Source organism: Euprymna scolopes, chromosome 46 (assembly GCF_053919585.1).
Source record: "Euprymna scolopes isolate OS-2025 chromosome 46, ASM5391958v1, whole genome shotgun sequence".
NCBI lineage: Eukaryota > Metazoa > Mollusca > Cephalopoda > Sepiida > Sepiolidae > Euprymna > Euprymna scolopes.
The window spans coordinates 109,235,146-109,260,551 of NC_136527.1; the positions used below are offsets into that span (position 1 = coordinate 109,235,146).

Here is a 25,406-nt window from a genome sequence, read left to right on the forward strand (position 1 = left end):
AAGTGATTTCTGTGCACGATAGCAGCAGCACATTCTGGGGAGAACCATGGCTGGCTGTTAGGTTTTTGTTGGAATTTTTTGGATGGCATGAATTGGTCTATGCCTACAATTAACCATTCGGTCAGATCTGATACTATAGAGGACATTCCTTTTTAAACATGGAATGCAGAGGTAAATCAGATATGAATGTACGGAAGCTATCCCAGTCAGCCATAGAGTATTGGTATACAGTTCGGTGGAGGGGTACGTCTGGGGACTTATTACATTTCGTTTTTATCTTAACTGATACGACGCAGTGGTCGGAGGATCCTAGAGGACAATGAACGGAACATGAACATAGCTCAGGGGAAGTTATTTTTATGGTTATTCGCCAGGATAATGCTGTTGTTGTACGCCTAATGTATGTATTATTTTCAGAGTTAGATTCTCCCATAGAGAATTTGAATTTATGCACTAAATTGGTTTGTTCCAACATTTTTATAACCGGTGAGGATTTGTTTCTAACCACGAGGTTTTGGGTTCTAAACTTCTTGTAGTAAATAATAAATTTAATTTTAGAATTACAGCCAAAAGGCGTCAAGTATCTACATATGATATTTTTAATTACATTTTCTTCGATTTTGAAGTTAGGTGTCATTTGATTTTGATAAAATATATTAATGGAGTTTGCATTGCTGTGTTATTATTAGGGTTTTCAAGGGATTGTAGCATTCGTTTTAATTGTTCATCAACAATGTACCTATTTACTATGCCTCCCCACGGGACAGAGTTAGACACCAGGGTCGTTTTTTAACGTGGAGAAAAGGTACGAAAATAAAAATTGTCTCAGTCGTGAAGGACTTCTCCTCCACCGAAAGAGAACAAGAAATAGAAGTGCAGCATCTGAAGAACAGATACTACACTTTGATCTTGTCCCGAAGGCCAAGTAAGATTGTTTAATGTTTTTTATTTCAATTAGTAATACGTCTGACATTTTTAATTGCGTTTTTATATTTATTCTGAAGTTAAGTGCGATTCGATTTTGTTAACTCCGAAAATAATACATATATTAAGCATGCGACGACAACATTGTCCCGGCGAATAACATCTAAATAATACTAGTGCTATATATAAACATTTGATCAAAGAACATAACTGTCCCCCCCCCATCCAATCCTAGAAAGATCCTCGCTGACAACATAAAAATGATACAATATGAAAATAATATTAAAAAAATTAAAAATTCTTTAAGCGTCATATATTAGAACTCTTCAACCCACTATAAATGATATCGCATTCGAGAAAAGCAGTAACGTTCTAAAATGTCTTGCGTAGTTCGTATTGGACAGACTTTCTTAACGGTGTTCACGAGCTTGCTGATTTTAATACTCAAATTTTGAATCAACCTATATTTTTATTCGACTTTTCATCGACTCTATATATTTTATCGTATCACTGTTTACTGTATATTTTAGTTTTCACTTTTAATTCTCATTTTCGCTCCCTCGGACTTTTACTTCAACACCTGATGATGATTCGTGGACAAATCTAAAGTGCTTGTGACAGAAACAATTATGGAACTTTTTTTAATATTTTTAACTTTGATACAAAAAAGATTATACTGAAAATCGAAAAATTAAAAAAAAGAGAATAAAGCAAAATGTCTCCATTGCATTTAATAATATATATATATATATATATATATATATATATATATATATATGGCATAATCACGTTGACACACCGGTTCTCGTCAGATCACCGAAGTTAAGCAACATTGAGCCTGGCTAATACCAGATGGGTGACCATTTGGGAATTCTAGGCGCTGTATGTGCTCTCCGCTTATCTCGGCATTGTTTCCAGTCGTCTTTTACCTCCACTTGCCACTGGTATGGAACAATGTTGACTCAGGAGAGGCGTGGTTGGAGATTGCGCAACTCTTGCCACTCAAATTTCACGCGCAGGCACCCTTACAGTGGGTATCCATAGTCTGTCAAGACTGAAGGAAGCCATATATATATATATATATATATTATTTGTTTTTGCAATATATTTTGAATGAATTCAAATATTTACGAAAGTGCATTTTTAAATGCAAGTTAGGAATAATTTTCCCTTTAACCAACTTGGTACCCCCACATGAGGAGCAGCACACATATTGTTTTTAAAATATACACACACACACAAACACACAGTGAACGATAGAATTGTCGCTCTAGAAAAGACATGATTCCATTTCCATTTGATGAAAACCTGTCTTTGTTTATTACAAACCATCTATTAGTTTACCAGTTGGGTACAAATCCGAAGAGCAATGGGCGCCTTCTATCATGTCTGAAAGTGACACGACGTTCAACGAGTGAGATCCGCCGCTGTACAACTCATTCTCTCTACTGATCCAAGTTATGAGAACAGGACCATTGCCAGCACCCTCAAAATGTATTACTGGATTGCAACAAATAACAGGGATGTGCCCGGGGTGATAAAAACAAAGTTTCTGGCCATGGTTATGGTCTTTGGTGTGGTTTCAAGTGAGGGCCACATCATGCCATCTCACATCTTCAAAGTCGGCTTGAAAGTCAACACCAAAGTGTACCTGGATATGCTGAAGAGTGTGGTGATCCTCTGACGCAATCAGGTGGTTGCTTGCAGACCCTGGGTGTGGCAGCAGGTTAGGGTTAGGGTTCTGAACTGGCCTACAAGTCCAAACAGACCCAGGCTTGGCTTCAGAAGGAATGCTATGACTTTGTACCTTTTTCTCCCCTGACTTGAACCTGGGGACTACTTCGTTTAGTCAGTTGAGAACCTCACCAACATGGTCTCCCACAACACCAAAGCCAGCCTGATCACTGCCATTCATCGAGCTCCCGCTGGTGCTTGTGGAAAGGACATGCTCCTTTTTTTATTTCATTTTACTTCAGTCGAAGTTCTCAGAAATCAAGGGGCCCACAACCTGGGGCTAACACTTGAACTCTATATGAGATACATAGATATTTGAATGTTCCATTTAAATTCTTTATGTCTCAAACACTGAGTTAGTAAAGGAATTGAGAACATAATTTTCCTCTCCCGAATTAAACATTTTTATACGTTGTCGTATATCTTTCATGTTGGTCTCTTGGTCTTACTGGATTCCAGGACAAGAATTTATCTAGTCTGGTGGAGTATCCAGCTTCGTGCTATTACTTGAGGTAACATCACTTGGAGAAGGTGCACCATTCCTCGTAAAAGCTAATGTGGGTTAGCCGTAGTGAGATCTTATTTGGGCAGCGAATACTATGTGGTTTTGAATATTTGGTCAGGGTTTACTTCTATGGAAAAAGTATCCTCATGCCAGGTTGTTCTGACAAACCCTTGTACAGAGAGACCTTATACACTTGAAGACACTGTCTAGTAGGCATTCAAATTCATATTTCTACTTTTGTGAAACCACGTGTTTTCCCGTCGACAGTCGCCAGCAAGAAAATGATGATCCGGCCATAAGAGGAATAGTCGAACGAAAAATCCACGATACACGACGTTGCGAGTCGGCGATCTGTCGGGGCCGCGCATGACGGCTCACACCGTATTGAGGTGGTGATTGAGGCTGAAGCCGGCTTCATTGACTAGTTGTCAGCTCTACCACATAATCAAGTTACCTGAATTGATGTTTTTGTAGTGTTGTTTTCTTTAGAGTGACAAATTTATCGTTCTATGCTGTACAAAAGATGGGCTTGTACTAGATGGGACCCTGCAAAGAATGTGGCCCATCCATTGCTAACATCTTCGTAGGATTTATTACTGAATCAGTCGTTGCACTTTGGCTTTCATTAAATGCTTAAAAAATAAATCTTTGTTTTTTATCTCTTTCAGTTAATCCGAAAAACATCTCCATGTCTGGGGAAGCAAAAACCGAGACGAAGAAGACTATTTCCTCGAAATACGTGAAGCTGAACGTTGGCGGACGGCTGTACTACACCACGATCGATACACTCACAAAACATGACACGATGCTACGGGCCATGTTTTCCGGGCGGATGGATGTCCTCACGGACTCTGAAGGTATGGAACCAAATTACTTTCGTTTTAATTTTGAAAACGAAGATTCCTCAAAGTTAGCAATTGTCTGCTTTGAATTAAAAGCCATGTTTAATTTTAGAAGAGTTTTCGATGGTTAGCTAACCTGTATAAGTCTTGAACTATAAAAGCTTGTAGACAAAGAACAAGGATCCTTCTCGTGTAGATACGAAAAATTATGTGTGGCAATTCTCAAAGGAAGATTAAAACTAGATGTTTACAGAACAGGAAAATTTGTTAGTTTGGTCACATTAAATAGATGAGAGTTCTTTTTAAGTAGAACCATATTTATTTCCAGCTTAGAGAAACCCATGTTAATAGTAATTGATATTTTGCTGTCCTTTTTGACAACACTGATGCGGTACACCGTCCGAAACATTTGATAGTTTTTTTTTGTTTTTTTTTCCTAAGGTTGGATCCTTATTGATCGAAGCGGCAAACACTTTGACACCATTCTCAACTTCTTACGAGACGACAAAGTCACGCTGCCCGACACGATCGTGGGGCTGACGGAATTACAGGCCGAAGCCCGATACTACATTGTTCAAGATCTTCTCAACAGAATCGAGCCGGCCCTGAAGAAGATGAAAGAGGAGCAGCCATCTTGTCTGGTTCCGCTTCTCACGTCCAGCGAAGAGGAACAGCATCTACTTGCAAACACTCGGAAGGTAAGATTCTGCTTCACTTTTTTTTTCTGGGGAGGTGTTGCCCTTTTCCTGCTTCTACAAATTACAAAACTGACTTCAAAATCTAGTGAGCGATGTCCTTTTCTCCCCCCCCCCCCGCGCTATCTCTTTCGTACAAAAGAGATGTTACGAGTTCGTATCTACTCTACTAGTAGTTCAGCCCGGCTTTCATCGTGCCCTATGTACTGTTCATAACTTTATGTGCATACATATATATATATATATGTATATATATTTGACTCCTGTACAGGTAACCTACATCTAAAATTTGGCTGCTAAGGGGTCAAAGTTTAAAAGATTCGACTTTTGCGGTCTCTAGCAAACTGTTAAGCCAATTTTGGACTAAACATTTGAAATTTTACATAAAGGGTATTCAGATACGTATCAAGCTTTTTAATCAGTTTTTGGGTGAAAATTTGGCTGCCAAGAGGTCAAAGTTGAAAGAGTTGACCTTTGCAGACTCTATCAAACTCCTCTGCAATAATCTGGGGAGGAGCTGCCCTTTTTCTGCTTTTACAAATTACAAAACTGACTTCAAAATCTAGTGAGCGATGTCCTTTTCTCCCCCTTGCTATCTCTTTCGTACAAAATATATATATATATATATATATATATTTTTTTACATGGAGTTCACCACTTATCAAGGCCCAATGGCCAGTCAGGGATAAGAGTTATTGTGTGTACAGTAATCAAAGGGATAGTGTAGCAATAGTATTGGAGAATCGGTAAGGTGTCATTACTTAGGGAGGGGGGGGTCATCAGGAATTTGTTTGTGTTGGACTTGAAGACATCCAGGTTGAATTCGAGAGGGAAACAGGCAAGCGGAACAGAGTTCCACAGGCGTGCAGTTCTAAGAAAGAAGCTTTGTTCATGGTATCTACGTTTTGATTTAGGCACAGATAGGGAGTGGGGAAAATTATTGACAGTGGATTCAGCTAGTCAGGTGTTTTTTGAGAAAGATTGACGAGGGAGGACCAGAGAATGGAGCTCAGACGAGCACCTGCCATGGAAATAACAATAGAACAATGACAGGCTCGCTACGTCTCTTCTGTGGGAAAGAGGTTGCAGGGTAGAGAAAAGGGCATCCTCCACCAAGCCACAGAGTCTATTTTGTACTCCATCAAGGCAGGATAGGCTGTTTTGTGCAGCCCCCGCCCAGATGTGGCAGTAGTACTCCATCTTTGGACATACTTGGCTCTTATATAGATAGAGAATTGCATCAGTAGTGAGATATCTTCTGGAGTGGTAGAAGGATCCCACCATTTTCCCAGCGACCTTGGCCACAGACTTTATGTATATGTTCCATTTAAGATCAGGTGTAAAGGTCAAACCCAGGAGCTTATCAAATCCTGGGGCTTCCCTTAGACGAGAGTCATCCATTTCAATTGATGCCAGATGGGGATCAGAGCGTTTATGATGTAGAGATAGGAGTTTGGTCTTAGATGCATTAAAGGTAACCAGCCACCTCTTTCCCCACTGTACCATGCGCTCAAGATCAGAGGAGAGAGAATCCGAGAGAACATCATCATTTACAGCCTTTGATGTGTTGCCATAGATGATTGTGTCATCAGCATAGATGTCAACGAAAGATTTTAGTATGTGTTTTGGGAGATCATTGATGTAGATCAGGAAGAGAGTTGGGCCCAGTATTGACCCCTGAGGGACTCCAGCATTAATACTGTGGGCCTCTGATTTCTGCCCATCAACAACTACTCTTATGAGCCTATCTGAGGGAAATGACTTAATGATAGAGAAAACATTTCCAGTTATACCGTAGCTGGAAATCTTGTGTAGTAGGCCTTTATGCCAAACCTTATCAAAGGCCATTGATATGTCGAAAGCAATTGCCCTAGAAATGAAGCCTTTGTCGAGAGATTCACTAATCCTATGAGATATAACCGTTAGCACATCTGCAGTAGATCTAGCAGAGCAGAAGTCATATTGCGTGTCGCTAAGAAGGTTATTTCTGCTGAAATGGTTGACTACTCTCTATTTATTGTGGATTCCACCAACTTACTCATGACACACAGGAGACTTATTGGTCTGTACTGAGAGGGGGATGACTTATCACCTTAATTCTTAAATACAGGGCGTACTGATGAGGTTTTCCAGGGTGTTGGAAAGCACTTCTCCTTAACGCAACGCTTAAACAGTTTGGAAAGTATGGGGGCAAGTTCTGGTTGTAATTATTTTAACACTATAAGTGGAATACCGTCGGGACCAGTTGCTTTACTGGAGTCAAGGTTCTTGATTAGCTTGGCAACCTCACGCACACATATTTGTATGTTGCATAGCGTGTTGTCTGTTATAGGAGGAAATATGAGGAGTTGATGGCCTTCGTCACACAGGGTAGAATTTGCAGCAAAGCTTTTGGCAAATAGTTTGGCCTTGTCTGATGCTGTCGAGATGACCTCTGGTCCATTGATAATGGTTGGGATAGAACGCACGTTTCTGTTCAGGATCCTATTTGCTATTTGCGAGAACTGGTGTGAACCAAGCCACTGCTAAGCTACTTTGGATTTAACGGATTGAGCATATAGCTCTCTTGCATTTTTTATTACTCTTTTACAGTGGTTGCTGGCGGTTCTGAAAGCAGCTTTAGTTTCAGTGCATCTATTACGTTGGTAGCTATGGAAAAAGTGATTTCTGTGTGTAATGGCAGCAACACATTCGGGGGAGAACCATGGCTGGCTGTTAGGTTTTTGTTGGAATTTTTTGGATGGTATGAATTGGTCTATGCCTACAAGTAACCATTCGGTCAGATCTGATACTATAGAGGACACTTCCTTTTTAAACATGGAATGGAGAGGTAGATCAGATATGAATGTACGGAAGTTATCCCAGTCCGCCATAGAGTATCGGTATACAGTACGGTGGAGAGGTACGTCTGTAGATTTATTATATTTCATTTTTATCTTAACTGATACGACGCAGTGGTCGGAGGATCCCAGAGGAGATAGAACGGAACATGAGCATAGCTCAGGGGAAGTGGATAGAAAAAGGTCTAGGAGGCTTGTGAACTGACCGGTACTATCGGGCACATGGGTGGGCTCGCGGACAATCTGAGTGAGGTCATAGGCAATGGCAAAATCATGACAGAACCTCCCCTCTTCATCAGTCTTATTTGAGTGGCTCAGCCATTCTACATTATTGACATTGAAGTCACCGCAAATGTGAATGTTAGCCGAGGGATGAGCAGACAGGATGTGGTCAATTTTTTCTGATATACTCTTAAAGACAGTAACTCCACTGTTGTGGGGGCGATAGAGGGTAAATATAAATGCGTTGGTGTAAGCAAGTGCAACCCGGAAGCACATATAAGGTAGATTAGGGTCTTCTTTGGAGATATCTCTGCCACATGGGAAGCCATCTTTAATGTAGGCACATGTTCCATGCCCGTGGCGATCTTGGGGGTCAGATTTAGATGTTAAGTTAATTATTAACTTATCTAGGGAGGTGGTTGGCCCTATTCCAGTTTCGCTTAGAAAGAATATGTCAGGTTTCGTCTCCTGTAATTGGGTTTCAACCTCTGGAAGGTTAGAACGTAGGAGTCTACGTAGGAGGATGGGGTTCTAGGTTTATTCGTGTTTTCTTTTTTGAGATATTTCATGTTGAGGATTTTGGGATTTGTGGAACAGGTCAGCATACTTGGTTAGAGCAGAACAGAGAGGGAAAGTAAGAGAGGAAAGATGGGAAAAAATTTTTTTTTTTTTTGTAGCACATTATAAGGTAAAGCCGTAACAATTACCCGCTAGTATGGCATCGAGAGGCCCTACCAAAAGCTACTGCATGGTCCGGAATCCATTCACCAAATGGCAATACAGCAGCCCCAGTACTTTGCACCTGCTGATAGGACAACCTCCTTAGTGGTTATTCCAAGGTTCGGGTCCCTGACTATCAGGCGGTTAACGTCAGCCCAGATGAAAACGTTTACCTCCAGCACCCTTACTAGTGACATGGCCGCAAGGATAGACATAGAGACAGAAAATTTCCGACATCTCAGACTACTGTTCACGAAGTACTACCAACCTGGGAAGCAGCTTTTTCTTCACCCTTTGTCAGAAACATCACTCATTAGAAATGAGGACTGAGGGACAAAAAAGGAGAAGCGAGAGTTACTAGAGCTGCCGATAACACATCCACTGCATTATCTACTCTCCATTAAAAAAAAAGAAAATGGTAAGAGGGACTTATTTATATCTACTTAGTCCTTTGCCCATTCCCAGTTTAGAATAAAATTTGACAATAGTCTCCCCTCCCATATTAATCCGTGGAGGTTGTTTTTTTTTTTTGTTTTTTTTTTTTGCTTTTGGTTCCTAGCGATAGAACCTTCGAGATTAAACTTATAATTACGTTTCAATAATGCAACTTGTGAGGTCAGCTTATGTTTTTAGATTATTTAAAGGCTAGTTTAGGGTAATGCCAGACGTATTTAACAGAAAAAAAAGTTTAAAACACGAGTAATAAGACATGATAGGTAATGTTAAAGAGTTTCAATTTTTAGTTATCTGCAATAAGAGAACAAAGATAAATAAATAAATTATATATATATATATATATGTGTGTGTGTGTATATATATATATATATTTATTAATACACAAAAATTGGCAATAAGAGAACAAGGATAAATAAATATATATATATATTTATATATATATATTTATGTATATATATATATATATATATATATATATATATATTAATACACAAAAATTGGCAAAATTAAGACAGGATACATTTCAACAGTTATGGATAAAGTTTTTAACTTAGCTCTGAAGGCACCGACTCTTTCTTCCGAGGTCATCTCGAAAACTGACTAGTAGCTAGCACGCTTGGGGTGTTCTGGTACTTAAGAGATGTGGTGGGTGTGGGGGTTAAATGCTTTTAACTTTTTTTTCCATTATTTTATTTATTTCTTCTTTTTTTTTTTTTTTTTTTTTTATTTTTTTTTGCTTTTGGTTCCTACCGATAGAACCTTCAAGATTAAACTTATAATTACGTTTCAATAATGCAACTTGTGAGGTCAGCTTATGTTTTTAGATTGGGGGCATCTTATTTAAAGGCTAGTTTAGGATAATACCAGATGTATTTAACAAAAAAAAAAACAGTTTAAAACACGAGTAATAAGACATGATAGGTAATGTTACATGATAAGGGCTGTCCCCTTTTCATGTAAGTATAAAAATAGAGAGATTTAGTTAAAATGAAAATGAAATAGAATAGACGAAATTTGAACCTCGTAATTTAGTTTTAGAAATAGATTACGTGTGAGAATTTAAAAATGTAAAACAAACATTTGTTTAGAATATAGATAAATATTTCAAGGAAAGAATGTGAACTCTCAAGTTTGTTATGAAATTTTAAATTGAAAGAATGCAGCTTATAAGTTAATGTTTTTAACATATTGGAAAAATAGGTTACTGAGTATAGGAAAAGTTTTGGACACGTATGTCCAGAACACGTGAAAGAAGGCACATGTTTTAACATGTGTATGACGTCACGGAAAATAGAAAGTTCTAGGAATAGAGAAAAACTATAGTTAGAAGACAGTCAGTGAGAAAACTCAGAGAGAATCAGTCATCTAGGAGCGATACGTCACTTCAAGAAAAAAATGTGAAACTTTGAATTCTTGATGATGGAATCACGGCCGGTCGCGTGACGAAATAAACCATCATGTGTTTTGTAAAGCACGTCTTGTGTTTATGATTCTTACAAAAAGGTAAAGTGAAATTGTATTATATATTTGTGTTATAAAATGTCTTTTCATACACATCTCGACTTCTCATATCCACAATGAGAATCTACATCATGTCTACACAATGTCTGAACAGTGAACACTGTCTCCTCACTCAAAGAGCTTTCTTCTTCTTCCAATCTACATATCTAAGGAATGAACATTTTAATATAAGAATCTCTCTAAGTCTCTTACAAAATCTCTCTCTCTCTGAGTACTTCAACATCCCTCTTAAAAACTCTCCTTCTAAGCATCTTTTAATAAAACTCTCTCAATGAAACCCCTATATGTAACAGTAATATTTGACTCCTGTACAGGTAACCTACATCTAAAATTTCAATTTTTAGACTCAAAACTTGCAGAGGAGTTTGGTAGAGTCTGCAAAGGTCAACTCTTTCAACTTTGACCTCTTGGCAACCAAATTTTCACCCAAAAACTGATTAAAAAGCTTGATACGTATCTGAATAGTCTTTATGTAAAATTTCAAATGTTTAGTCCAAAATTGGCTTAATAGTTTGCTAGAGACCGCAAAAGTCGAATCTTTTAAAGTTTGACCCCTTAGCAGCCAAATTTTCGGCCAAAACCCGATTAAAAAAAACTTGCCCTATGTCTGAATACATTTTATGTAAGATTTCAAATGTTTAGATCAAAAATTGGTTGAATAATTTGGAAGAAACAATTTTTTTTTTTTTTTAACTTTGACCCCAATTTTGACCCTTAACATTTATTTTTTGGGGCTCAAATCAAATTAAAAAGTTTGATCCATGTCCAAGTAACCTATATCTAAAATTTCAAGTGTTTAGACGCAAAATTGGCGGAGGAGTTTGGTAGAGTTTTCAAAGGTCAAATCGTTGAACTTTGATCCCTCGACAGCCAAATTTCTGGCTGAAAACCGATTAAAATTTTTTTTCCCAAATCTCAATACCCCTTACTACAAATTTCGAGTCTGTAGACTGAAAATTGACGGAGTAGTTTTGTAGGGAAATGTTTACACACGCAAACATTTTCACTTTTATAGATATATAGATTGTTATTTTTATGGTAGGTGCTCGACTGAGCTTCAATCGATGGTCTCCCTCGTTAAAACATTCACAACAAACACTCGTTTAACTATAACCACTGGCAACAAGAAACAATTTTGAATGCTTAATTTGTGTAAAAGTTCATCCCCAACCGTATTATTCGATGTGATTTTTTTCCACAAATCAAACACCAAGTTGATATTATAAAGCGATGGCTGATGGTCAATCATATTGCGAATAATAATAAAAAAAAAAATTACCAATTCCAAAGAATAATGTTTTCTAAGATTAATATTCTCACTGTGAAAATTTTCTTCTATGAGGTCTGTTCCAATAGTAAAGCCTTTTTTTTTTTTGTGTTGAAAATAAATTTTATCGAGATCGATAGTGTTGCTGTCATATGGCTTCTTTCGCAAACGAGAAGGGGGGCGGTGCCTTTAAATGAAAAAGGGATTAAAAAAGGGGACAGAAACTCTGTAAAATAAGTGAAGAAAGAAGATTACCAAATGCCAAAGGGTCAACTTATTCTAAAGTTTTGGTGCTTATCCATAAAAAAGTATATACGTGAAATACTTTTTTTATTTTATTTTTTTTTATTCAATTTTCAACCCAAACAAAGCACAGTGCCACTTTGAAGCAGGGGGCTACTATCAGGGACTTAATTAGCAGGATCATTATGAAGGGAGATGAGTAGAAAGATGTTTGTTAACATTACACTTGAACTTCTGCATATCAGTGCAGTTGGGAAAGCAGAATCCCGGAAGGGAGTTCCAAAGACCCGCAGTTCTGGGGAAGAAACTATTGAAGTAAAAGGCTTTCTTGCACCTAGGGATTGTTGGGAGTAGTTACGTCCAGGAGATACAAGTGTTTGCAGTTCGTCAGAGCATTCACCATTAAAGTATTTGTAGAACAGGCAGAGGGATGCAACATCTCGTCGATAGGACAGAGGCTAAAGCCTAGATGACAGTTCAGGACCTGTCAGGTTGGCGACTCTCTTTTGAACCCTGTCCAGGAGCGAGAGACAAGCAGCAGATGCACCAGCCCACATGTGACAACAGTACTCCATACATGGGCGAATGGTGGCCTTATAGAGGTATAGGATACTGTCAGGCGTAAGTAGTTTTCTAGCACGGTAGAGGGAGCCAACCTTCCTTGAAGCAGCCTTGGAAATGCTCTCAATGTATCTATTCCAGTTCATATTCCCTGTAAATGTTAAGCCGAGGAGTTTAAAAGAAGTAACAATGTGTTCTTGGCCATTGCTATTGGTGTTAGAGAAGGTTTCTTGTAGTTATTGAAGGAAACAAGCTTAGTCTTAGCAGCATTGAATGTGACCATCCATTTTTCTCCCCATTCCACTATGGATTGGAGGTCATCCTCTAGTGTTTCTGCCATTTCCTTAGATATGTGTTCATTTGTTTTCCCCTCATATCTGTTATAGAGAGTGGTGTCATCGGCAAATATACCCATCTCCGAAACAATTATTAAACATTAAAAAAATGAAAATATTGAAAAAAAAAAAATAAAGAAGTTATATTGTACGTACCTGTTATGGTATAAAGTTCTCATACAAAAAACAAGTCAGATAGCCATTAGTTGCGTGCTCTCGTGTAATGAATGAATGCGTGAATGTAGGATTGATATGAAATTCTTAAAGATAAACTAAAATGACCGAAAAATGGGCTGAAGTGACTTAAATAAAAAGTAAATGACTTAGAATGACTTTAATGAACTTAAGGATGAATTGAATGACCTTAAGAATGACTTGAATGCTTAAAAAATTAACTGGAATCCTTCAAAAACAACTTGAATGATCTGGAGAATGACTTGAATGGCTTTGAGACTGACTGGTTGTAAAGTGGGTGATCATTTTACATTAAATTAATACAGAAAAGTGATCCCCCACTTTATATCACAAAGTTACAAACATAAGTACAGCATGTAGTAAGAACAGATACTACACTTTCATCTTCGCCCAAAAAAAAAAAAAAAAGCTAAGAACAGCATCTATTAACAACAGACCTTTGATCTTAACCAAAAAGGCCAAGCACAAAAGTGTTACGGACAGACAGACTGCTGGACCGACTTATAGAGTCGCTTGCATGCGAGTAAAAAATAAAAATTGCTTAATTTGATCATGTAGTTTTTTTTTTTTTTGATAAAACTTGTGGCGAACGCTCTGTTTAACGGTTGTTTTAAAAATGGAGCAGAAATTTAGATCTTGTTCCGTTTTACGTCCAACTCCTTGTTCACATAACCCTAACCCTAACCCCAACTCCTTGTTCACATTCGACATGTCATCTTTTCTAGGTTTTCATGTATGCTGACAAGGTTGAGGATTTCTATTCTGAAAACCGTTCTTAATATGGGGAGTTTGGGGGGTGTCTAATCCGAAAGCCGTTCTTAACCTGGGAAATTTGGAGGTGTCTATTCCGAAAACCGTTCTTAACATGGGGAGGTTGGGGGGTGTTTATTCATTGTAAGCATACCCGAACACCTATGAAAGTTGACATTTCCAATATGAATGGTTAGTTGGACTTGTGTAAAAAAAAAAAATTTAAAAAAATACCAAATTGATTTTTTTCGTTTAAAAATTAAATTATTTCATTTTTTATTTATTTTTTTTTTTTAATAAAATTTTATAAAAATTATAAAAAAAATCTTTTGTTCTTTTTATACAGGGTGACCCCCCCCCCCAAAAAAAAACTAGCAATACACATGAAAAAATTTAAATGGCTTAAAATATTTCAATATTAGTATATATAGAAAGAGCTTGATGAGCTAAGACTCTTTTTAAATTTTTAAAATCCAATTAAAATCAAGGAAGTTATGACTATTTTTATGCCCCGCGTGTTTGGATATTTTCCCTTCTTTAAGACCATATGCGTTTTGTCACATTTTTTGCACTAGTTTTTCAGTAAAAATGTTATATCTTTGTTAAAACACAAGACTAAGCAATGAAATTTGCCATATAAGTGTATTTCTATGCAAGGAATCTGAATATGCTACTGAAAATCTCCAGAAATTAATGGTTTGCAAATAATCTGCAGTAAATTCACATAAATATGCTGCGATTGCTTAAAAATGCCATGTATTCATTAAAAGAAGTTAGAGAACTCAAAGTTTAGTTGTAATGCATTTTATGTGCCAAAAATTGAAATCGAAATCTAGGATTGGTTAAAAATGAATATATTGCAATATTTCTTTGGTATTATTGTAGATTAATACCTTCTGCTACCCCCTCCCCATCTGACCATCTCTCCAAAATATGTGATTCTACCTTTATAGACAATTGCATGGGAACAACTTGAAAAACTTTAATAAAAGATAAACAAAAATTATTTTAGAATTTAATGTAAAATTATTTCTCATTTTGAATCATTTTGAATCATTCGAGCGTTTTAGGGCAGTTACCCCCCCCCCTCCTTTTCCTATGATAGATAAATCCTGGGTGTTTTTTTTGTTTGTTTGTTTTCTAAAAGGCGGTTATGCGTGGTTTTAAGAGGGTCTTTGTGCAATTATATGATGTTCACATTTTTATCACTTTATTTGCTTAAAACTCTAAAAATATATAATGTAAGTTATTATTTACTAATTCATTTGAAAGTATATTCATTTCCGAACAAAACGGTGGTATTTTGAAGACTTAAAGTGCTTTGGTTTTTAAAATATGACTATTTTAACAGAAACCCCTTGAAATCTGTGATTATCCAAAGCATTTTAATGGCCATGTATATTGCTAATTCAATTGTTTTTCTGAGCATTTTACAGTCAATGGAGAAAAAAAAAGACCAAAGACCCTAGTGTTTTGAATATAATAAACTAGTTATAACCAAAGTTTCATTTCATTCAGACAAAACACTAAGAAACGGGGGCCTAATTAGAGTCGGGCCCGTTTTTTTGCGTATATGAAAAGTATGATTGTTGAATGTTATTCTTTCCATTACTCTTGTTTTTTTTTTTCGCACATGCAAAAAAAAAAAATACAAAAAAAATTAAAACAGAACAGAATTTTAATTTCCATTCCATTTTTATGAAAAACGTAAAACGGAGCGTTCTCCGCAAGTTTTACTTTTTTTTATTCTTTTTTTTTTTTTTACAGAGGAAAAATCAAATTTTAATGAGATTGATTGAGTCACGGCCATCTTGCTTATTTCGCGAACGAGGAGTGGGGGTGCCTTTAAAAGAAAAAGGGGTTAAAAAATGATAAAGAAAATCTGTAAAATAAATTAAAAAAAAAAAAAAACTAAAATATTTATCTTTTTTTTTTTTTTTTTTTTCCAAAATAATCTCATTAAATTTTGACAAACTTTAAGCAGTGATTGAAGTTATCTGTCCTGGCACCCCCTCTCCTCATCCTCGAAAAATGCAAAATGGTCACGACACGATCGATCTCATTAAAGTTTGATTTTCCTCTGTAAACAAAAACATAAAAAACTACTTGATTAAATTAAGTGATGTTTTCTTGTATGAAAACTTTATTCCATAACGAGTACATCTCTATATATATAAAAGGCAAAATGTGTGTATGTATGTATGTGCACTTTTTGTGTATGTCCGCAAAAAGGCTTTTTTCTGGAGGCTGCTCACTCGGCTCCCTCATTCTTAAAACTTTTATATGACCTCTAAATAGTAATATCTACGAATTAACAACATCTATTTAATTTGCCCAACTTTGAAACGTTAAATATTCTACATTTTTAGATTGCCGTATGTTGCTTTCATTTTTCGGTGTAATAATTAAAAAAAAAAAAAAAAAAAATTGATTCGATTGGTCAATGTCAGTTTTACCGTCATATTAGACAATTGCTTTATTATTATTCCTCCCCTAATAATAAACGGAGGAGCCACTTTTCCTTAAAAAAAAAAACAATCATTAAAAACTGTCCCGCACTAAAAATATTCACTGCTGAATAGCCATTGCTTATGTCGTCGTAACGCTCCTGCGATGGCCTCATTAAGCGGCCATCTGTCAATCAAACCTCTTTGGCTTGACTCACTTTTTAATCGCTCTGACATTGCCACTGTCGCCGTAGCGCAGGTGTTCAGGTTTAGCCTATTAGCCTCAAGGCTCCGGGTTCCAGCCTACCTGCCACTCCCCTCCTCTTTTTTTTTCTCATGTTTAATATCGTTATCGTTAAGTTTCCTTTTTGTTCTGATTTACCCCCCCCCCAAAAAAAACACACCTACCAACACCTTGGCTAGTCTATATATATATAAAAGGCAAAATGTGTGTTTGTGTGTGCACTTTTTCTGTATGTCCGGCAAAGGCTTTTTTCGGGGTGATTCTCAGGTTGATCGCTCATTCTTATAACTTTATATATCGAGATGATAATATCTAAGATTTATGAAATGACTCGGCGTGTATCTTTAATTTGGACAACTTTTACGTGTGATTTTCGCCATATTTATTGGCCCACGCGTGTCTTCGGCTTTTGTCAGTATAAAAAAGCAAAACTGAAACAAACCTCGGCACTTGTGCGGTACGTACTGTCATATTAGACAATTGCTATTCATGGGGCTCCACCCCTCCCCAACAAGTTGGGGAGAGAAAAAATAAAACCCCCCAAAAAATGTCTCGCAAAAATAGTTAACTGTATGATTTCATTGTTTGACCTTCACTTTTTAATTACTAAATTTAACGTCTTACATTGCTTCCGTCGCCGTAGCACAGTTGTATTTTGTCAGCTTATTGGCCTCAAGGCTCTGGGTTTGAGCCTACCTGCTCCCCCCCCTACTGTTTTTTTTTCTTTTTTTTTTTAAGTTTTTATATTATTTTAATTTTTTTTTTTTAAGAAGTTTAACACTTTTTTTTTTCTTTTTCTTAGTATTTAAACAGGGTTAAGTTTCCATTTTGTTTTGCTTACCCTCCCACCCAACACACACCTCCGAACACCCAGGCAACGCCGGGCACCCACCCGCTAGTACAATATAAGAAGTATGTCGTAGTTTGCTTGAAAACCATGACAAAAACCTTCAAAAAGACCTACATACAATATAATTTTTTTTCAATATTTTCATTTTAATGCATTGATTAAACTAACCAAGTACCGTGAAATAATTCCAAGTATCTGGCAAAAGTAAGTATCGACACAAAAATTGAGGAATAAATCTATATATTAATACCTTTTAACGTATATAAGTGTGTCATGGTTACCAGATTCTAAATTATTCAATCAGGAGATCCTATTTATCAAAAAGGAGGATAGAAAGTCATAACATACTATGAACATTTAATTATTAATATATAGATACGCTAATTTAATGTTCGTAGTGTGTTATCACCTTCTATCCTCCTTTTTCAATAAACTAGCATTTCAGCCCGGCATTACCCGGGTGTTTGGAGGTGTATGCTGAGCAAAAAAATCTTTGACCCCTATTATGACCCCTTAACATTGATTGTTTTGGGCTCAAATCGAGTTATTAAGTTAAATCCATGTCCAAGGAATCTATATCTAAAATTTCAAGTGTTTAGACCCAAAATTGTCAGAGGAGTTTGGTAGAGTTCTCAAAGGTCAAATCGTTGAACTTTGACCCCTTAACAGTCAAATTTCTGACTGAAACCCGATCACATTGATTTTCTCAAATCTCAATACCCTGTATATCAAATTTCGAGTCTGTAGGCTGAAAATTGACAGTTATTGTGTAGGGAAATGTACACAGACACACAGACAGACAGACACTTTCACTTTTATATATATACTAGCATGGGTGCCCGGCGTTGCCCGGGTGTTTGGAGGTGTATGCTGAGCAAAAAAAAAAAAAAAAAGAAACGGTCCATTTTTTAAAATTTGACCCCTATTATGACTCCTTAAAATTTATTGTTTTGGGCTAAAATCAAGTTATTAAGTTAAATACATGTCCAAGGAATCTATATCTAAAATTTCAAGTGTTTAGACCCAAAATTGGCGGAGGAGTTTGGTAGACTTCTCAAAGGTCAAATCGTTGAACTTTGACCCCTTAACAGTCAAATTTCTGACTGAAACCCGATCACATTGATTTTCCCAAATCTCAGTACCCTGTATATCAAATTTCGAGTCTGTAGACTAAAAATTGACTGAGTTATTGTGTAGGGAAATGTACACAGACAAACAGACACACAGACACGTTCACTTTTATAGATATATAATGTGTGTGTGTATTGTGTGATACTATGGACACTCCCCTCCTAGGAGTGTTAAAAAATAACTAATCAAAAAATAAGAAAGGAAAGCTGTTGAAAGGGAGGAAGTGAATCACCAACAACACAAAGATAATTGGAAATAGAATGGGTAGGACTGCAAAAAAAAAGTCAGAACTCCTCATCATCAATTTGCATCACTAACTTTCAGCATCTATGCTCTTCCTCTCTCTCTCTCGACTGTCAAAAACTTAACTCCCTATCATCTCTAATTTATCTTTCTTACAGCCGTGCTTCATATTAAACGGTCGATTAATAAGTTTACCTGGAAATTTCTTATGACTTAGTGCGGTACATACAACACGTAGCCTTCCCAAATGGTCACCCATCTGGTACTGACCAGGCTCATCATTGCTTAACTTCAGCAATCTAGCGGGAATTGGTATATCAACATGATTGTACCACATGTGTATATATATATATATATATTTATTTACCAGTGGTGAAAAAACCGGACTAGAGTGCTCAATGTGTAGTCAGAGCAGTATATAGGAAATTTATTACTGTGAGTCCAGAATGAGTTTACAAATTGTTTCAGCTAGAGGAAAATCCTCAAAGAGAGGAAAAAAGAGTCCATCTATGAATTCTGACGATGCTGGTTGGATATTTTCCTCTCTTTGAGGATTTTCCTCTAGCTGAAACAATTTGTAAACTCATTCTGGACTCACAGTAATAAATTTCCTATATATATATATATATGTATGTATAGATAGATAGGTAGGATGGTGTACATGTGTGATGCTATGGACACTCCCCTTCTAGGAGTGTTAAAAAATAACTAATCAAAAAATAAGAAAAGAAAGCTGTTGAAAGTAAATGAGCCAGGACAAAAGGAGAAAGTGATTCTCTGACACAAAAATAATTGGAAATAGAATGAAAATAATTAAAAAAAAAAAAAAAAAAAAGATGTCATTAACGCATCTTAACTTAAACTGCAATTCGCAACACTAGGTGTATCAAGTTTGGGGGAATTTTTGCGAAACTGCAAATAAAATATAAAAAACTCGTAATTGCTCTTTTAAAAGTGGGTTGTTTATTTTCTTTATGGATTATACTTCCAAAATAAACAATTAAAGTTGTATAAAAAGTAATAGAAATATTTTTTTTTATTTTTTAAAAAACAGTAATGAAATTAATTGAATTTTATGAGTTAAATATTTTTCAATTTTTAAACTTTAAAAATCTATCAAAATTTTTCTATTGATTCTATTTTTACAATATTTTCAGGGTCAATGTGAAATTTTATGCTCTTTCCAATAAACTGAATATAATATTTTAGACAAACGTTTTTTCTTGTTTTAAATTCACGCTCCTCCCCCCCATTTTGAAATGTCTATTAAAAAGTAAATAATTAATTTACTCCTAATGTTTTATATATTACAAATTGAAGATAAAAGATCAATAAATAATATATTCAAATTTAAAACAAATAAGTAGTGTTTTTTAGAAATTTACCTGTAGAGTCTGAAGTTTAAAACCTTTTTTAAAAAACCTTTTTTTTTTTTTTTTTCAATGAAACCTTGGTCCTTGCTCCTTCAATTGAAAAAAAAAAATTAGGGGTTGAATTACATTTTTCAAGTAGTTATAAGCTTGGAAAGACAGGGGGTCGAATTATTCAATATATTTCACGCATTCGTAAGGTCAGTTTCTGACACACCTATCGCAACACTAACTCTCAACATCTATGCCCTCTCTCTCTCAACTCTCAAAAACTTAACTCCCTGTCCTCTCTAATTTGTCTTCCATACAGTCGCGCCTCATATGCAAAACTAGCGGAGGTACCCTGCGTTGCCCGGGTGTTTAGAGGTGTGTGTGGTGGGGAGGGGGGGTTAAAACTTCTAAAAAAAATCAGGAAAAAAAAAAATTAAACAAACGAACGTGATGCAATAAATATGGTCCGGCGGTGCCCTAGGTATTTGAAAATAAAAAGTTTGAGGGAGAGAGGTATGCTCAAACCCTTGAGGCAAAAGTGAAAAAAAAGCATGATGACTTAACTAAAAAGTGAATTAGCTCCAACATCAATCCCGCAGTCAAGTTTGTTTTGGTTTAGTTTCCCCAAGATGTTGGGTTGAAAACCAGCTCCCCCATAAAAAATGGGGGTGTCCAAATGAAAGCAATTGTCTGATATGACGGTTTCCAAAAGCCGATTGCTTTCTGGACGTTCTGGCGCGAAAACAGAACACACACCATTTCAATTTAGTTTTTTTTTTTTTTTTTTTTTTTATACAAGGTGATCACCACTTATCAAGGCCCGGAAGCCACTCAGGGATAAGGGTTATTGCATGTACAGTACGTTAATGTGGGGATTTAATAAAAATGTCTACTTAAGGGGGCGGTTCATCAGGAATTTGTTTACGTTGGATTTGAAGACATCCAGGTTGTAGTCAGGTGGGAAGCAGGCAGACGGAACAGAGTTCCGAGAGAGTTTATTTATACTAAAACGGCTAACAAACAGGCGACACAGCGAAAAAGCGTGATTTTTATAACAGTCAATCAAAATAAATCTAGACGTGACGCGCAAATCCTAGATCTTATAATTAAGACGGTATATAAAAAGTTCTAAGAAGTAGTAAACCCCCCCCCCATCCGAGAATCCCGGCGAAAAAAAGCCTTTGCTAGACATACATTAAATGTGCATACGCATTTTGCCTTTTATATATATATATATATATATATATAGATAATGCCATATGTATAAAAATAATCCATCTACAAACTGAAATTTTTGTGTGTGTGTGTGTGTGTCGGGGGGGTACTTCCTAACCCTCGGGGGTAACGGGACATGTTGATAGCATCACATTTTGAACACCTGTAACAGAGCATGCGTGAGCGCATGTGAAAATATCAGCAGCAGTCGAAGGATGGATGGCTATTGAACGTATTAGCAGCAGCAGCCGCCATTTGAGCACATATGCAAATTAGCAAATATGCACGTCACAAGAAAAAGTAGAAAAGGAGCGCCGGGGGGAAAAATGGGCGTGTAAAGTCAAAGGTGAGAAATGGCCAGTGTGAGGTCGAGATAGGAAAAGTGCATGTCGGACGAGATAAACGTGTGACCCCGTAGTGGTGGTGAAATAAACAGTAAAAACAGTTTGATTTTGATCAAGTAATTTTTTTTTTTTTTTACTTATAAGAATTGAACTGTTTAGAAAAAAAACTGTTTCCCGCCTGACTACAACCTGGATGTCTTCAAGTCCAACCTAAACAAATTCCTGATGAACTGCCCCCTTAAGTAAGGCACTTTATCAAATCTCCAATACTAAAATACTGTACATGTAATAAACCTCATCCCCGAGTGGCTTCCAGGCCTTGATAAGTGGTGACCACCTTGTAAAAAAAAAAAAAAAAAAAAAAAAACACAATACTCGCATACAAATGTCTCAGTTTCTATATAAATTAAAATATAATACAGGGTGTCCAAAAAATCACTGAAGGGTTGAAAATCTTCGTCATTTTACCATTTATGATTTTTTTTTCTCTCTATTTCCGATATTTTACAGATAATATTTAAAAAAATTAATTATGGATAAGTATAGCGTTGAACAACGTATGCAAGGTACGAAATTGTTTTGCCAAAACCAGGAGTCAATTGTTTTGACTCCAAGAGCTTATCGATAGCATTTTCATGTAAGGGATAGCTCAAATTACAACACAATTCGAAAGAGTCTATGTTAACAAACCCCAAACCCTGCAAGAATTGAAGGAAAACATCTATATATATAAAAGCAAAAATGTATGTATGTATGTACGCTTTTCCTCGATGTCCACAAAAGGCTTCTTTTAGAGAAGCGCTTGCTCGGTTCACAACTTCTTAAAACTTTTTATATCATCTATAAATTGTAATATCTCAGAGTTACCCACGGAGCTCGCTTGTCTATTTAATTTTATTGACTTTCAAACGTTAATTATTCGACATTTCCCGCATCGGCACTCGTTACATTCGGTATAAAAAAAAGCGAAACTCGACTCTAATCACAGGCCGAAAGCCAGTTGTCTCAAGAGAGCTAAGTAACGTTCAATGTCGACTTCGTCATATCAGACTGTAGCTTTCATTTCTCTCCTCCTAATAAACAGGGAGCGGGTTTTTAAAAACAAACAAACAATCCGATTTATTCACCTCATTCAAAACTGTCCCGCACAAAATGCTAACTGCTGAATACCTATCACCGTCACGTCAATCAAAAACGCGCACCTGTTTTTTTTAACACTTTACTATTTTCCAACTGCGTGTCGTGAAGGCTTCGTTTTTTTTTTTTTTTTCACAGGCACCTGTTTTTTTTGTTTTTTTTTTCACATTTTCGGGTTTTTTTCACATACCCCGAAAAACACCTGGGCAACGCCGGGTACCCCTCGCTAGTTAAGAATAAAATAAAGGAATTAATTCGCCATCCAGGGATTCTGCAATCTGTCATGAATAATGTTTTGGAAAGAGCACAAATATGCAAAGTTGAAAACGGGCAACGTTTAAAAGACGTTATTTTTCATAAATAAAGATTGTTTGAATTTTGCATTTTTTCCCAATGTCTTAGTCAGATCATGTTAAAATTACAGAAAGACATCATCAAAAATAGAGGATCTATTTAAGTTCAAAACCCTTCAGCGACTTTTTGGACATTGTGTATTTATGCATATTTTATGACTGGTCAATACTGGGTGGCCTGCTAATATATATATATATATATATATATATATACTTACTTACTTACTTAAGCCTTGAGCCCTGGTGGGGCATAGGCCATCCACAACTGCCCGCCAACGTCCACGGTTCTGGGCAATTTGCTCCAACTCCCTCCAGGAGTAGTCGGTCAGCTTAGCGTCTGCCTTCAGGTTTCTTCTCCAGGTGTATTTTGGTCAGCTTTTTTTCCTCGTTCCCTGAGGGTTCCAGGTAGGGTCTGGCGTCAGATATTCATATATATATACACACACACACATATATATATATATATATATATATATATATATATTGTTCTACGGATCCAAATACCCTGTATATTAAGTTTCAAGCCTGTAGACCAAAAATTGAGGGTAGTTTGGTGGATTGTTCCTGAGAGACAGACTTGAAACTTGATATATAGGGTATTTGGACCTGTAGAACAAATCTGATTTGGTTCTTAGTTGGTAAAAAAAATGTTAAGGAGTCAAAATTGAAAAAACTTGACAGGCGTAAGTCGATTAAAATGCTCTTGTACACATAGAGCAACATAGATTTATTCGAAGAATAAAACATGTATAAATACATTTGAAGCCAAAACTGCAACGCAAAATTTTTTTATAAAATAAACGGGTGTTTATTTTTAAAGAAATATATTTCGGAGTAAGACTCCTTTATCAACCTTTTTTTTTCTCTTCTTCCTCGACATGATGTAGTGGAAGATAGTTCGATGAAGAGTCCACGTGATGTTGTTAACTGCGGGGTTTTTATGAAGAAAAAATAAACTGGTGTTTTTCACGTTGCAGTTTTGGCTTCAAATGTATTTATACATGTTTTATTCTTCAAATTTCACTCAACGCTTCTAACGTATACACAAAAATAACTACCCAGATTTATTCATTAAAAGTGCATTTTTAATAATGCATGTACCCATCATGCAACAGAAATGTCATATTCCAAAAATCATGTAAACTAATCAAGTAGTTTTATTTTTTATAATTTGTCTGCATTATAACATAAATCCAGTAACTATAAATTATTGTTGAATTATCTCCCCTTTTGCTTCTTGACATGTTTTTCCCATAATGGAAGGCGAGATAGTTACTTTTCAGATACACAACTGATTTGATTTTCTTGGTTAAAAATAAAACTACTTGATCAACTTACGTGATTTTTTTTTTTTGGAATATGACCTTTTCATACCGTGATGGGTGCGTACATTATAAGTATGTTTCTGTATTTAAAAATTTTTTTTTTTTTTTTTAATTACCGTATATACTTGTGTATAAGTAGAATTTCTGGGAAATGATTTTGTTATTTTTATTTATTTATTTATTTTTTTGGAGGGGGTGTTGTTTTATACATAAGTAATGTTTTTGGAAATGTTGTTAAATAATAACTCAGCGCTCGATTATAAAATAGAAAACGCCATTTTGTTTGTTGTGCACTTAGTATATACTGGTAATCATAGTAATTAATCGCACTCCTTTCGCACTCCACTGCAGTGTGTTTGCCACCATGTAATCACGTGCGGTTTTTCAGTGGGAGGCTTAATGATAATTGGAATAGCAGAAAACCTTGTCAGTAGATTCAGTGATCCTGTGTTCAAGTCCAATGTTAACAAATTCCTAATGAACCGCCCTCTTAAGTAAACACTTCATCAAATTTCCACACTAACGTAATGTACTTGCAATAACCCTTATCCCTGAGTGGCTTCCGGGCCTTGATAAGTGGTGATCACTGTGTAAAAAAAAAAAAAAAAAAAATCTTATGCGAATTTACAGTCAGTACATCAGCTGTAGATCTTGCTGGACGGAAACCATGTTGCTTGTCACTGAGTATGGTGGTTTTTGTTTTTTGTTTTATTTTACTTCAGTCGAAGTTCTCAGAAATCAAGGGTCCCACAACACTTGAAATTTGTATGAGATACATAGCTATTCGAATGTTCCATTAAAGTTCTTTATCTCTTAAGCACTGAGTTAGTAAGGAAATTGAGAACATAGTTTTCCTCTCCCCAATTAACCATTTTTATACGTTGTAGTATATCTTTCATGTTGGTCTCATGGTCTTACTGGATTCCAGGACAAGAATTTATCTAGT

General features: G+C 36.1%; 1 protein-coding gene and 1 pseudogene across 2 annotated transcripts in view; both read left to right on the forward strand.

Moving 5' to 3' along the window:
• Positions 1 to 25,406, forward strand: part of LOC145270456 (BTB/POZ domain-containing adapter for CUL3-mediated RhoA degradation protein 3-like) — a 67,914-nt gene that overhangs the window by 14,115 nt on the left and 28,393 nt on the right. For both annotated transcript variants that reach the window (XM_080126091.1, XM_080126092.1), the window contains exons 2-3: positions 3,832 to 4,020; positions 4,447 to 4,703. In XM_080126091.1, the coding sequence (XP_079982217.1) occupies positions 3,832 to 4,020; positions 4,447 to 4,703 (446 nt within the window). The remainder of the gene's footprint in view (positions 1 to 3,831; positions 4,021 to 4,446; positions 4,704 to 25,406) is intronic.
• On the forward strand, positions 1,697 to 1,813 carry LOC145272033 (5S ribosomal RNA; annotated as a pseudogene).